The 13,287-nt window shown below is 41.1% G+C and overlaps 1 protein-coding gene across 8 annotated transcripts in view; it reads left to right on the forward strand.

The window, feature by feature from the left end:
* The window catches only part of Aim2 (absent in melanoma 2), a 59,718-nt gene extending 46,683 nt beyond the window's left edge, over positions 1-13,035 (forward strand). For 6 of the 8 annotated variants that reach the window (XM_052200473.1, XM_052200472.1, XM_052200470.1 and 3 more), the window contains 5 exons: positions 158-439; positions 5,218-5,369; positions 7,658-8,080; positions 9,251-9,439; positions 10,336-13,035. In XM_052200473.1, the coding sequence (XP_052056433.1) occupies positions 178-439; positions 5,218-5,369; positions 7,658-8,080; positions 9,251-9,439; positions 10,336-10,431 (1,122 nt within the window). In that variant the 5' untranslated portion in view covers positions 158-177 and the 3' untranslated portion in view covers positions 10,432-13,035. Of the gene's footprint in view, positions 1-157; positions 440-2,107; positions 2,326-5,217; positions 5,370-7,657; positions 8,081-9,250; positions 9,440-10,335 lie in introns of those variants that run through there. The other 2 variants (XM_052200476.1, XM_052200477.1) reach the window with 2 other exon arrangements.
* Positions 13,036-13,287: the final 252 nt, after the last annotated feature.

Consider the following 13,287-nt stretch of genomic DNA (forward strand, 5'->3'; position numbering starts at 1 on the left):
GACTGACCATCTTGCGTAGTGATTCATTTTTCACGTGTCACCTAATGTTCTCTTCTGGCTGTCATTTTGGGTATTTCCTGTTAACCACTCACCCTGTATATCCTGAATGCAGACTTGCGCAGAGGGTTGTGATCTTACAGTTGAGGCTTCTTTTCAGGCTGATCCTGGGTCTGTGAGATGGAGAGTGATTATAGAGAGATGCTGTTGTTGACCGGCCTGGACCACATCACAGACGAGGAACTGAAACGGTTCAAGTACTTTGCCTTGACTGAGTTTAAGATTTCCAGGAGCACACTCAACACTGCAGACAGGACAGAGTTAGCTGACCAGCTGATTCAGAGTGCTGGTGCAGCATCTGCGGTGACGAAGGCCATTAGTATTTTCCAGAAGTTGAATTATATACATATTGCAAATGCTCTTGAAGAGAAAAAGAAAGAAGGTGCGTAGAAGTGTCCCCCCACCCCTTTAACGACAAGAGGGAAACGGAGCCCTTCTACATTGCATTGTAGGGGATCACTAAACAGCATTTTACAAATTCCTTAGCCATGTCTGATGCCAGTAGTCAGCACTGCCACCATTGCTTCTTTCTTCACCAGACTCTGTCTCCAGTCTGTTTGCAGAAACTGCAGAAATGGCATGTCCTTGTTAATGTCCAAGGTCCCATTATGCACTACTTAAGGTTTTCACAGTTGGCTGAAGGCCTGGCTATAACATTAAGAAGGCACAGTCTTGGGGTCCCCAGTGGAGGAGTTAGAGAAGGCATTGAAGGGGCTGAAGGGGTTTGCAACCTCATAGGAAGAGTAACAGTATCAACCAACCAGACCCCCTAGAGCTCCCAGGGACTAAGTCACCAACCAAGGAGTACACATGGCTCCAGCTGCATATGTAGCAGAGTACAGTCTTGTCAGGAATTAATGGGAGGAGAGGCCCTTGATCCTATGAAGGCTCAATAGATGCTGCAGTGTAGGGGAATCGAGGCTGGGGAAGTGGGAGTGGGATGGATGGAGGAACACCTTCATGGAAGCAGGGGGAGGGGAAGGGATTGGGGGTTTGGGGGGGGACTGGGAAAGAGGACAATATTTGAAATGTAAATAAAGACAATATCCAAGAAAGAAAGAAAGGGAGAGAGAGAGAGAGGGAGAGAGAGGGGGGGGAGAAGGAAGGCAGGAAGGAGGGAAGGAAGGAGGGAAAGAAGGAAGGAAGGAAGGAAGGAAGGAAGGAAGGAAGGAAGGAAGGAAGGAAAGAAGGAAGGAAGGAAAGAAAGAAAGCATAACCTTGAACAGAAAACCCAGAGAACTGTTTAACTTTGCCATGGACTGTCTACCTCTGCACTGAGCTATCCTGCCACGGTCCCAGTTGGTCTTTCTTTAGGAAGCCCTTGTGCTTCTACTCCATGTAGTTTCCACTCCTTTATTTCTCTCCACTATAGAAGACATTATGCATTTCCAGGATACAAAGCACGTGTTTGCATTCAATAAACTACCTCTCACTCTCCACCAAATTATATGCATGTTGTTAAGTTCACAATTGCTCCCTAAGAACAAGTGACGTATCCTTGGTGTTCAAATGACTAATTAGAACCAACAAAAGAATATTCAAGGGAATTCCTAAAACGAGCGTTCTCAAAGGCAGTAGTTTGGGGACACTGTAATACAGAAGATGCAAACTGTTAACTGCTTGCAGAGGAGATGTGTGTGGTGCAGCAGGAGGGGCTTGGCTCCCAAGGATTATTTCTACCCCGTTTAAGTGACAAAGTAAGGGTAAAATTACACACAGATATAAGATGTCATGTGACTTTGAGGAACTTGGAGCAAGGCCTGATCATGTTTACTTTAAGGGTGGCTGACACTAGACGGAAAGTGTAGTTCTTACATTTGACCACACGGTGGCAGTAAGAACACATCATTGCTCCATCACTACTGCTCATCTACTGGCAACCCAACTGAGTAAGTCTGATAGCATCTTTTAGTTTTTCCCCCCCGAAATTAAATTCTATTCATGATTCAAAATTTGTTTTTCTTCCTGGATAAGATGATATAAAATTCCCTTACATAGACATTTTTCCCTCCATTTTACTGTTGTAATAATGGTGAGTTTTTATCAGCTTGATTAGCTCAAAAGATCTACTTCGAGAGACCTGGTTGAAAACTCAGGAGTGACTGCTGATCTAGAAGTCAGTTTAGTTGCTTTGCAGCTTGGAAGTGCTACTTGAAGTCATCTTCGAGCCTGCCTCAACCACAGCTATGTCAGTGGTGCCAGTGGATGCTACGGTAGAACATCGATCTCTGGGTTGTTTCCCAGAAGTTTCACCTCATATTTATTCTGGTAAATGTGCATCGTGTCATGACCTTGCCTCACGGAAAGTGGGGGATATCTAGACAAATTAAATGTCATTAAAGAATAATACCAGGGTCCCGACCTTAGTTGAGGCTTGAACAAGAGAACAGGCGAAGAATTATGAGGGCAAATAAGTATGACAAAGCCAAGCAAAACTAAGCAAATTCTCTAAGTGGGTAGATGAAAAGTAAGCATTGAATTATTAAATGAAACGAGAGCGGTATCTAGTGGAAAGCTGACTTTTCCAAATGTTTCCACACAACACTGTGAATGATATTTTGTAAAAAGGTCAATGTGATTGATAGGATGGACTAGAGCGACATGTTTACACCCCTGGGCCTTATCTCTCCCTTCTCCTCTCCTGTCCCGTCAATTCAGACTGGAAGTTCTTATGTGCACGTTTATAAAAAAAAAATAAAGAAAAATTTCACAGAACTAATTATTGGAAGACCAGTTGAAGTTCTTGCAAGCATATTTAGTCATTTTGGTATTAGGCCACCGTCATTTCCAAAGTTTATACACCATAATAGCATAATGGAGTTAAAATGTGACAAAAAAGATCAAGGAAGTTTATAGTTTTGCATTGGGCTTCATTCAGAGCTGTCCTTGGCACATGTGATTCACAGACTATAAATTAGGCATGCCTACAAGAATAAAGGTCCCTATAGAATTCCTGACCAAGACTCGGCTCTTTCTGTTGTCTGAAATAGAGTGACAAAATACTTATTATGTGACGATTGACTGTTAGTCATATACATTAAGTGATTTAATTTTTAACAAAATTAAATTCATGAACATCCTCAAATGGTTCAGATTCTGTGAGAATCTGAATGATAGGTTTTTATCACATCTTTACCTATAAGTGCTCTTAGTCATTGAACACTGACCAATAGTGATTAACAGATGATCGCTTAGAAATCAGAACAAGAAGTTTCCTTTTCAGAATAAAATAAAGGATCGGTGTCTGCACATTTGAGGAAGAGAAAGCAGTAACTTTTTTTTTGTTCTACTCCTTCACTCCCTCTTCTTTAATCCAGGTTGTGCTATGCACGCCTCAGTTGGTATCAATTCCAAGGAGACACCTTGTCCTCAGGTTCTGATTGGACCAAGCTGCTGCTTGTGCTCTGTGGTCAAATAAAAACATTATGTACTTTGCATGGTTTAGTACGGTCACTAACTGGGCTTAGCAGGTCAGTCGAGCTGCTGGCTAGAGTCTTTGATTGTCTCTAATTAAGTAAGTTTGCAGGATATAGGTGCTGAATGGGTACCATTGCTACTTAGAGTCTGTATTTGTGCATGGCCACAGATTGGTTCTGAGGATGGGAAGGATGCTGCTCCTGGGACACTTGGGATGGGCATGGCCTGAGATTACACACACATAAACCACACTACACATACACCACATGCACACACCACACACACACTACACACACACCACATGCTCACACCATGCACACCACATGCATACATGCTCATACCACACACACACACATACATATACCACATACAACACATACACACATACACCACATGCTCACATGCACACACCAGACAAACATATACCACACGCGCGCGCACACACACACACATACACACACACACACAGCATACACACAAACACACATACTGCACACATATAACACGTGCACAAATGCACACATCATACACACACACCATATGCATACACCCATATATAAAATAAAATCGCAGACTTTCCCCCCAGTTTGGGCTCACGCTGAACCATAGGCTAAGCTCAAAACTTATCCCAGTCACTTGGCTTCTTGGTCACTAGGTCACTTGGTCACTAGGTCACTTGGTCACTAAGTCACCAGGTGCTCTACTCTAAAGAAATATTGGACACAAGAAGCCTTTTTTTTTTCAAACACTGGGGCTGAGTGGGGTGATTTTCTCAATAGGCTGTGGCTAGTAAGGCCAGGTGTTCCTTTCAAAGACATTTGCATGCAGGAGATTACCTATAATCTTCAGAAAGCCTGATGCATTGCTCTGAGGCTGGGTGGGGTCAGCATTCCACAGTGGAGGTCAGGCTGATTTGGATGCTGTGCTCCACACATGTACATATGTGTATAGCCTCACCCAGCAAGTATCAAGCCTTTTACAGAGGAGTAAGACAAGTAGAAAGTTGACCATGATTCAAAGCCAACAGATCTGTTGGGTGAGCCTCTTAAAGGAGCTATTGGATATTCTCTTTAACCGGGTGACTCTGTATGGCAGACCACATATTGGTCACAGTAAGACTCAGTTTTGTTTATTCCTAATTGACCCCCTGTTAGTCTGGTCTTGCCAATGTACTCAAAATTTCTCATGGGATGAGGTGAGAGTGAGGCATCGACAGACAATGCCTACACACTCTGGGGTGCCACAGGCACACTCCCTGCCCTTCCCCCTCACCACAGGAGGTGTAGGGCCCTGGGATTCTCTTTACACAGTACTGTCCCATTTTGGAAGGGAGATAACATGGTTAAAATGAAAACATTCCTCAAGCTCTAGAGGAGATTTTTTCTCAGTCTTAATGTCCTAGATGGCACTCCTGTAGTATTTAGAGATTTTCCCCAATGTGCCTTATATGTGGATAGTCATGTATTGTATTCTTGTGAGGATCTGAAGATGGGAAACTCCTAATCCATAACCCTGCTGATGTCTCCCTTCTAATTTTCTTCTTGAGAGTTAATGTTATCTTATTGATATTCTAATTAAAATTAGAATTCTAATGAGAACTCCCATTCTCAGCCATGCTTACTCAGGATTTTAATGTGTCTGTTTCTTCTTCCTTCTTCTTCCTTCTTCTCCTTCTTCTCCTTCTCCTCCTCCTTCTCCTTCTTTCTCTTCCTCTTCCCTTCTTCTCATCCTCCTTTCCTCCAGCTGAAAGTAAATACATGACAAATGCAAAGAAGAGAGGACCACAGAAAGTAGAAAACAGAAGTAAAGCTGAAAAATGTTCTGTTGCCTCTGCCACCTGCAATGACAAAGACTTCAAGGAACCTTCTGCTACAGGAGTCTGTCCTCAAGCTAAGGTAGGCTAGTGCTGCTCTTATCAGAGCATCTTGTTACCACTACCCCCTCATGCAGCACAGGAAGCCTTCTGCGCTTTGTCTCAGAGCATACAAATCAAGAAAACAAGACTATATTAGGAGAGATACATCTGCATTACAAACATAAAAGTCACTCAGATTCATCAGTGTCCATGCCCAGGAAGCTTCTCATTTCTGCCATGCGCTGGACATAATAACATGTTGCTATATTAACCTCTGACAGGAACCTTTTTCAGTGAGTATATTTCAGGGTGCTCTCAGCATTAGTTCTTGTGAGAAGGTTTATGATGAGAGGGAATGGGGAGAGTTTCTTGTTTAATGGAATAGCAGCAAAGAGTTCAACCTGTCCCATGGTAGTCCCAAGAATGCCCTTCACGATTGTTGCGATAAGGTTGGAAAAGACAGTCCTTTTAGTCACTATGCTCCTGCTCTTATTGTGGTGAAATGGCTCTTTGTAGCAGAGGGAATAAAACTGGAAGAGAATCCCTGTCCCCTAGTCCTGGCAAGGCAGCATGTAAGGATCCACCACAATATCCACCAAGCTTCCCAATTTCTTTTTCTGTAAAGAAAGAGTCATGTAACTTTATAGAGGAGTCAGCTTAGGGTGTGTACACCATTCTATCTAGAGCACACCCATTTTCTCTGTGTTTGGCTCAGAAATGTCCAGAATTGTCAAGGAAACAATACCCAAGTTTAAATGTTACATTTTAGCAAGCAGACATAAAAATAGATATTGTACAGTCTCTGAAATATCCAATAAAATGCTTAGGACTGAAGACAACTTCTGAAATAGTTCTCAGTGAACTTGACACTTTCCTGCTTTGGATCAAATTGAGAGAGGGCTGCTGTTCATCAGATGGACTCATGGGCTCACCTCCGAGGGTCTCCCCGTGAGCCAACTCAAAACACACTCTTCTGAACCACTTTCTCTCAGGGACTTCATTTGGTTATGGATTGTTAATTGCTTTTAAAACAGTATTGCCTCTAATACATACACATGTGTGAACAAACACACAGTCACACACAGGCATGTACACATAAATGGTCTCTTCTGGCTCTTAATAATTTTGGAGAACAAAAAATAAGTAGAGAATAAAATTACCACAATCATTGTGTGTAGAGAAAAGCTAATTTATCAATGGCAATATCCAAGTAGTGTGTTTATGTGGGTTATTTTGCATTTATCCAATAAAGTGTACATTATACTTTATCCTTTATTAAATCAATTAAAATGATTTGTTATGTTATTCCTATAAGACATTTAATTTTTGTATGTTTTGTTATTATACTTCATTTGACAAAAACCCTTTTTAGGTATTTAAATGATTTTGATGATTTGTAACTATAAATAATAAGATGTAATTTTTATGTAAGCCTTAATATATATGCTTCTAAAACATACACATGCATGGATGAACACACACACATGTACATTCCTGTGCACATAAACACTGTCTTCTATTGCTGTTAATTTTTTAATTTGGAAGAACAAAAGAGCAAGATGAGAATTTATTCATTCCAAGAATAATTCACTCTTCTAAGAGTAAACTTACATAGGTAGAGTTGATTCTAATTTTTTTTTCTCATGAGCCTAGATGTTTTTTTTTATTCGATATAATTTATTTACATTTCAAATGATTTCCCCTTTTCTAGCCCCCCCACTCCCCGAAAGTCCCGTAAGCCCCCTTCTCTTCCCCTGTCCTCCCAAGATTCTAATTTTTAATCTCATTCAAATTCCTTTGTAGGATCTCTTTCTTTGCTTACATTTAATGATCCGTATTTTTCTTATGGCTGGGAATATTCCTGGAAATGTGTAGGAGAATATTCCTGAAATGCATATCACTGAGCTTCCCCACCCTTGTACAAGAGTCAAATAAATGCTCAGTGTTGGAGGAAAAATATGCTGTAATAGAATCACAGGCAGACAGAACCAGATGAAGCCCCTAGCAATGATTTAGGTTTCTGACACACTGTTTTTATAGCAAAGGAGGATTCTGATTCAGGAATTTTGTCTTCAGAGTCAGTAAAACTGCCCCATACAAATATAGAACACAAAAAATTTCCTGTATTGTTCTTTCAATCTAGATAATTCCAAGTCTTCAATCTCTTCCTACAACATTCTCCCCTCAACACAGCTTCTTCCTGGGGATTTACTGTGAATAGAGAATGCCTGAGGGGGTGTGGACCCACAGCTGCCTGAGGGGGTGTGGACCCACAGCTAACGAATGCCTGAGGGGGTGTGGACCCACAGTCTTTTCTCTCTCTCACAGCCTCAGACGAAACAGATGGTGGTGGCAGAACAGGAAGCCATCGGAGAAGATTTGCAGAGGGAGCCACTTGCAGTCATGGTGCTGAAAGCTATAAATCCCTTTGAGTGTGAGACCCAGGAAGGAAGACAAGAGATATTCCATGCAACGGTGGCCACAAAGACAGACTTTTTCTTTGTCAAAGTTTTAAATGCACAGTTTAAAGATAAATTTATCCCAAAGAGAACAATTAAAATATCAAACTACCTTTGGCGCAGTAACTTCATGGAGGTCACCAGCTCCTCAGTTGTGGTTGATGCTGAATCTAACCATGAAGTCCGTGTCCCAAATAACATTATTAAGAGAGCTGGAAAAACTCCCAAGATTAATAAACTGAAAATTCAGCCATGTGGAACAATTGTGAATGGGCTGTTTAAAGTCCAGAAGGTAAGTTCCCATACTCAGTTTTATATTGATCAGTAAGAATAATATAACATATGACACCTATTGTAAGCTTTAATGGAACTTTAGAACGTAAGTTTCAGAGTTTTTCACTTTATATAAAATCTGAAAGAATTAAATTTAGAAATTGGTTTGAAATAATTTTAAAAATTAAAAAAATAATTTTACAAAGTTAAGTATTTGTAGGATGGCAATTTGCCAGAGCTGGTGTACAAAGCTCACAAAATTTTATTTTGTGTTTTTGATTGTTTTGCTTTTTGAGACATGGTCTTACTGCGTAGTTTTGTCTTGTCTGTCATGCACTGAGAGTCCCTGCCTCTAGGTCTTGAGTGCTGGGATCCAATTGCATGCTACCACGCACAACAAAAGTCTGATTCTGAAAGTCTGATTTTTAAATTGCTTTTACTTCTTTTTATCTTTGTAGCTTCTGAAATATAGGCAGGAGCATTTTCCCCTCGGTGTTGCTTTTATGCACTTATGTATTAGTTGTATTCAAAGTCACTTTTGTTTTGAGCACTCTGCAGAGGATGTGTGTGCAGGCATGGTTTGAAGATGCACACACACAGAGACACACACACACACAGAGAGAGAGAGAGAGAGAGAGAGAGAGAGAGAGAGAGAGAGAGAGAGAGAAAGAGAGAGAGAGAAAGAGAGAAAGACAGAGAGAGAGAGAGAGAGAGAGAAGAAGAGAGAAAGAGAGAGAGAGAAAGAGAGAGAGACAGAGAGAGAGAGAAAGACAGAGAGAGAGAGAGAGAGAGAGAGAGAGAGAGAGAGAGAGAGAGAGAGTCTGTCTTGGGCTTCTGAAACATCAAGGCCCACCTGCCCCAGTGACACATTTCCTTCAACACTGCTACACCCTATGACACTGTGGGGACCATTTTCATTCAAACCAGGAATCAGGAAAAAAGCAAAACTAGTCTTGTATGAACAGTTTTCTGGACTAAGACAGATCCTGAAGAACCACAGGAAACCTGTTGATTACTGCACCTAGTAGCAGGATGACCTCTCTAGGCTTGTCAGAAAATGAGGCAGGAGGAAATTGTCCTCCTTGGAAAACTAAAGCATAAAAAACCCATTTCCCCTCCTGAGTTCTGAGCATACGCTGCGCTCCCCTAATCATCTCAGCAGGGCTTTACTCGTATTTTCCTTTCACAGATAACAGAGCAAGAAGATAGAGTACTATATGGCATCCATGATGGAACAGGGACCATGGAGGTGTTGGTGCTTGGAAACCAGAGCAAAAAGAAATGCGAGGAAGGAGACAAGATTAGACTCACATTCTTTGAGGTGTCAAAAAGTGGAGAGAAAATTCAGTTGAAATCTGGACCTTGTAGCTTCTTTAAGGTATGAACATTCTCAAAAGAGGGTATTGTTTTGTGGTTTCTGTCAGAAAGCCAGCAAACAGGATATGACAGAAAGGAGTCTGATAATGCAGTGCCTTTGCAGCTCACAGACCTGAGAAGCCTGTCTTTAGAAAATACAGATACTCAGTTACAAAGCCATGGACATCCCAAGGAAGACACATGTGCACATACACACTCACATACACACACACACACACACACACACAAACACAAACAAACACACACACATGCACAGTCAGTCTGTGCGTGTCTCCCTCTGTGTCTCTCTGTCTCTCTGCCTCTCTCTCTCTCTCTCTCTCTCTCTCTCTCTCTCTCTCTCTCTCTCTCTCTTCTCTCTCTCCCCCCTCTCTCTCCCTCTCTCCTCTCAAAAAACTCCACAATGAGTTCCTTGAATACAGTCTAAATCTAATGAAGGCAGCTTGCTCAAAGTTGCACACGTCATTCTGGCAAATACAGTTAAAAATCAACTCAAGATTATAAATACCCTGGCAACAGTGTGTGAGCCAGGATAACCATCTTTGCATCTGTCAAAGTTCAAGGCAGTTAAGTCAGCTATCACATGCCCATGCTGACGACCCCATTGATAGTGCTTTCCTCTCCTCCTCGACACTCAGCTCTGTTTATATATTCTGTCATTAGATGGGGACCTGAGAAATTTTCATATACATCCTTCTTAGGTAGGCGTGTATGTGTTCAAAACAGCTATAGTTCAGGAGAGTCGTGCAACAGTGAAAGAATTAAGAGGGGACATGGGAGGTGGGCAGGAGATTTGATGAGAAGAAAGGCACCTTTCAGGAGAACACTGTAACTGGAAATAGAAGAGAGTTAATTAATTAATCAACAACATTTCAGTCTTCATCTTTCTTTCCTACCCAGGTTATTAAGGCTGCAAAGCCAAAAACTGAGATGAAGAGTGTGAAGTCAACTCATATAAAAAGTGTTTTCCTGAAGAAACCTAATGCTGCTTCTTGAACCAGACTGAGTTACCTGAGGATGATAGTTTACAGCCTTATCTTCTGATTATATTAGCTAGGAAAGAACAAACACTCAAAAAACAACTGGAAAAATGTATGTAAACTTATTATTAATTAAATTATTGCTTTGTCTAAGGGTTGGTATATTTGTTCTCTGCATAGTAGTTGAAGGTATGAATACAGCAGGATTAGAGTTATGACAGATGTGTCTGGTAGGAGAGAAGCCTGCTGTTGAGAGAGAAGAAGGTTGGTGATATATTTTTTTTAATATAATTTTTTAAATTTTCTTTTGGGGAGGAGGTTACAAGGGTGGGAGGGTGGCTAGGGAGTACTAAGAGATTGGAGTACATTATGTGACATTCCCAAAGACTCAATAAAAGAATTATGCTTTTTTAAAAAAGAAAGATGGTTGAAAAATAAACAAACAAACAAACAAACAAACAAATATGATTTTACTCAGGATTCAAAAAGTTGCAAAAAGTTTGTGGCTGTTCTATTTTTATTACGTATTCTATTTTTGATATTATAAGATAACAATACTATTTCCCTCTTTCCTTTCTTCCCTCTAAACCCTGCCATGCACCATTCCTTGCTTTCTTTCAAGTGCATGGCTTTCTTTTTCATTAATCATTGCTATAAGCATATATGCATATCTTCATACATACACAAATACAATTGGTTCAATCTATACAATGTTGCTTGTATGTATATTTTCAGGAATAATCATTTGCTATTTAATAACTAATTGGTGTGCTCTTTCCCAGGATAGCAGTTCTTCCAATAAAAGAAATGTTAGATCATTTGCAAAGATCACATCATTTTTTTAGATTCAATCCAGAGAGCTGATGTTGCAGTACAAACACATGAGTAAAACCTAAGGAAAGACAAACATCTTCAGAGAGTGAGGAGATGGAAACATTTTCTACCTGGGGCAGGTAGTGCATACTAGACAACCCACAAATTATGATTAAGTTAAAATGCTAACAAATTACCGAAGGTTGAGCTTAGTGCCCTGAGCATGAGATCCTCAGAGAAGCACAGTCATAAGGAGAGCTTATACCCACTTCCAGACACTATCCTTGGTGGGCATGAGAAAGTCTAGGCATAGTCATGGCAAAGATGAGCTACTGTGGGAAAGGCTTGAAGGTCTCCCTTGATCTTCTCATATACGAGGAAATTCCTCTAGTGTTGCAGGATATTTGATCAGACAGTGAACCCCACAATTGTGTTGTTTACTGGAAAAATCTGTTACTAGTTGTGTGGCTCAATCTTAGCACTCACCTAAATCCTTCTGACTGGAATACAGATATGCACTTTGTATACAACTTTAATCCCAAACAATGAAGGTAAAGTTAATTTGTAGAAGGAAGCACCCATGTTTGAAAGATGTCTAACTGAGTGGCAGACAAAGGGACAAATCAGAAAAAGATTTGACAGAATATGATTGCCCAGGTCTCATGAGAAGAGAGAGGAAAGGGGCGGCACTTGAGGAGCAGTACAGAGAGGTGGGGTGGGGGAGGGCAGTTTTAACAGGTCAGTTGTACAGAAACAAGCTAGACACAAATGAAGACAGACAGAACAAGAGAATGAGAAATTGTCAGAAGTTTAGAACATATTGCCAGAGTTAATCTGAGCCCAAGTAGAGAAATTAAGGAGAAGCTGAGAGAAGCCGTATTGAATCAGAGTGGAGAGGAGTTTTCAGTATGGAGGCTTCTAGGACTAGGCCTAGGTTAGTAGACAGAGGCAATAAGCCTCCAACATGACAATTCCATCTTGTGAATAAACGTTACTCTTACATGTTGCAAGATATTTCCTATCCATTCACACTGAGGCAGTGAGAGGCCAGTGATTGGAGGGGAAAAAGGAGGGGGAGCGAAGGAGGGAGAGTCTCAGTGGACCCCAGGAGCTGAGCAGAGAGGAAGATGCGGAGATCCAGATGGCTTCAGACGTATTTCTGGTGTTTTGGAGAGGTTAGAAATATTGGGATAAGACTTTATCATTGTAAATTGGCATTATGAAACTGGGAGTTTCTTACACATATATATATTTGGTTAACTATTCAAGTTTAAGAGTCATGCTTCACGGGATACTTGGAAGGAGTGGGTGCTGGGCAGAAGCGTGAGACTCCCACCGTTTACAGTGTCTATGGCAGAGAGGAAACACAGCTGGGATGCTGTGAGAGCTAGCTAGAAGAGATAGTCGCAGCAGCAACAGTGAGAGCCATCCAGAGTGAGATCCACAGGGACTTGGTGCAGAGGCCTGGGGGGCAGTACTCTTTCTTAATTATTACCTACTACACTTACAATCTAGGGGAGAAGAAACAACACTTTACTCTTCTTCATGGCATAGAGACCTTTTATGGTTTGTATATGCTTAGCCCAGGGAGTGGCACTATTAGAAGATGTGGCCTTGTTGGAGCATCACTGTGGGTGTGGGCTTTAAGACACTCATCCTAGATGCCTGGAAGCCAGTATTCTGCTAGTAGCCTTCAGCTCCTCCTGCACCATACCTGCCTGGATGCTGACAAGCTCCCACCTTGATAATAATGGACTGAACCTCTGAACCTGTAAGCCATCCCCAATTAAAAGTTGTTCTTATAAGACTTGCATTGTTCATGGTGTCTGTTCACAGCAGTAAAACCCTAACTAAGACAGGACCCTTTGAAACAAAGGGAAGAAAAAAATGTTCTGCTTCTGGAGCAAAATAAGGAGTAGGTTCTTGGTCTGGAATACTAAGAATCTTCAACATGTGGTATAGTGTAGAATTAAAGATGAAACTCCTTCATACTTAGAACACATGACTCAGTATTTGCCAAAGACAATAAAAAATAGATCTGTTGTCAGCTGAACAGATG

This window comes from Apodemus sylvaticus, chromosome 12, assembly GCF_947179515.1.
Source record: "Apodemus sylvaticus chromosome 12, mApoSyl1.1, whole genome shotgun sequence".
NCBI classification, from domain to species: domain Eukaryota; kingdom Metazoa; phylum Chordata; class Mammalia; order Rodentia; family Muridae; genus Apodemus; species Apodemus sylvaticus.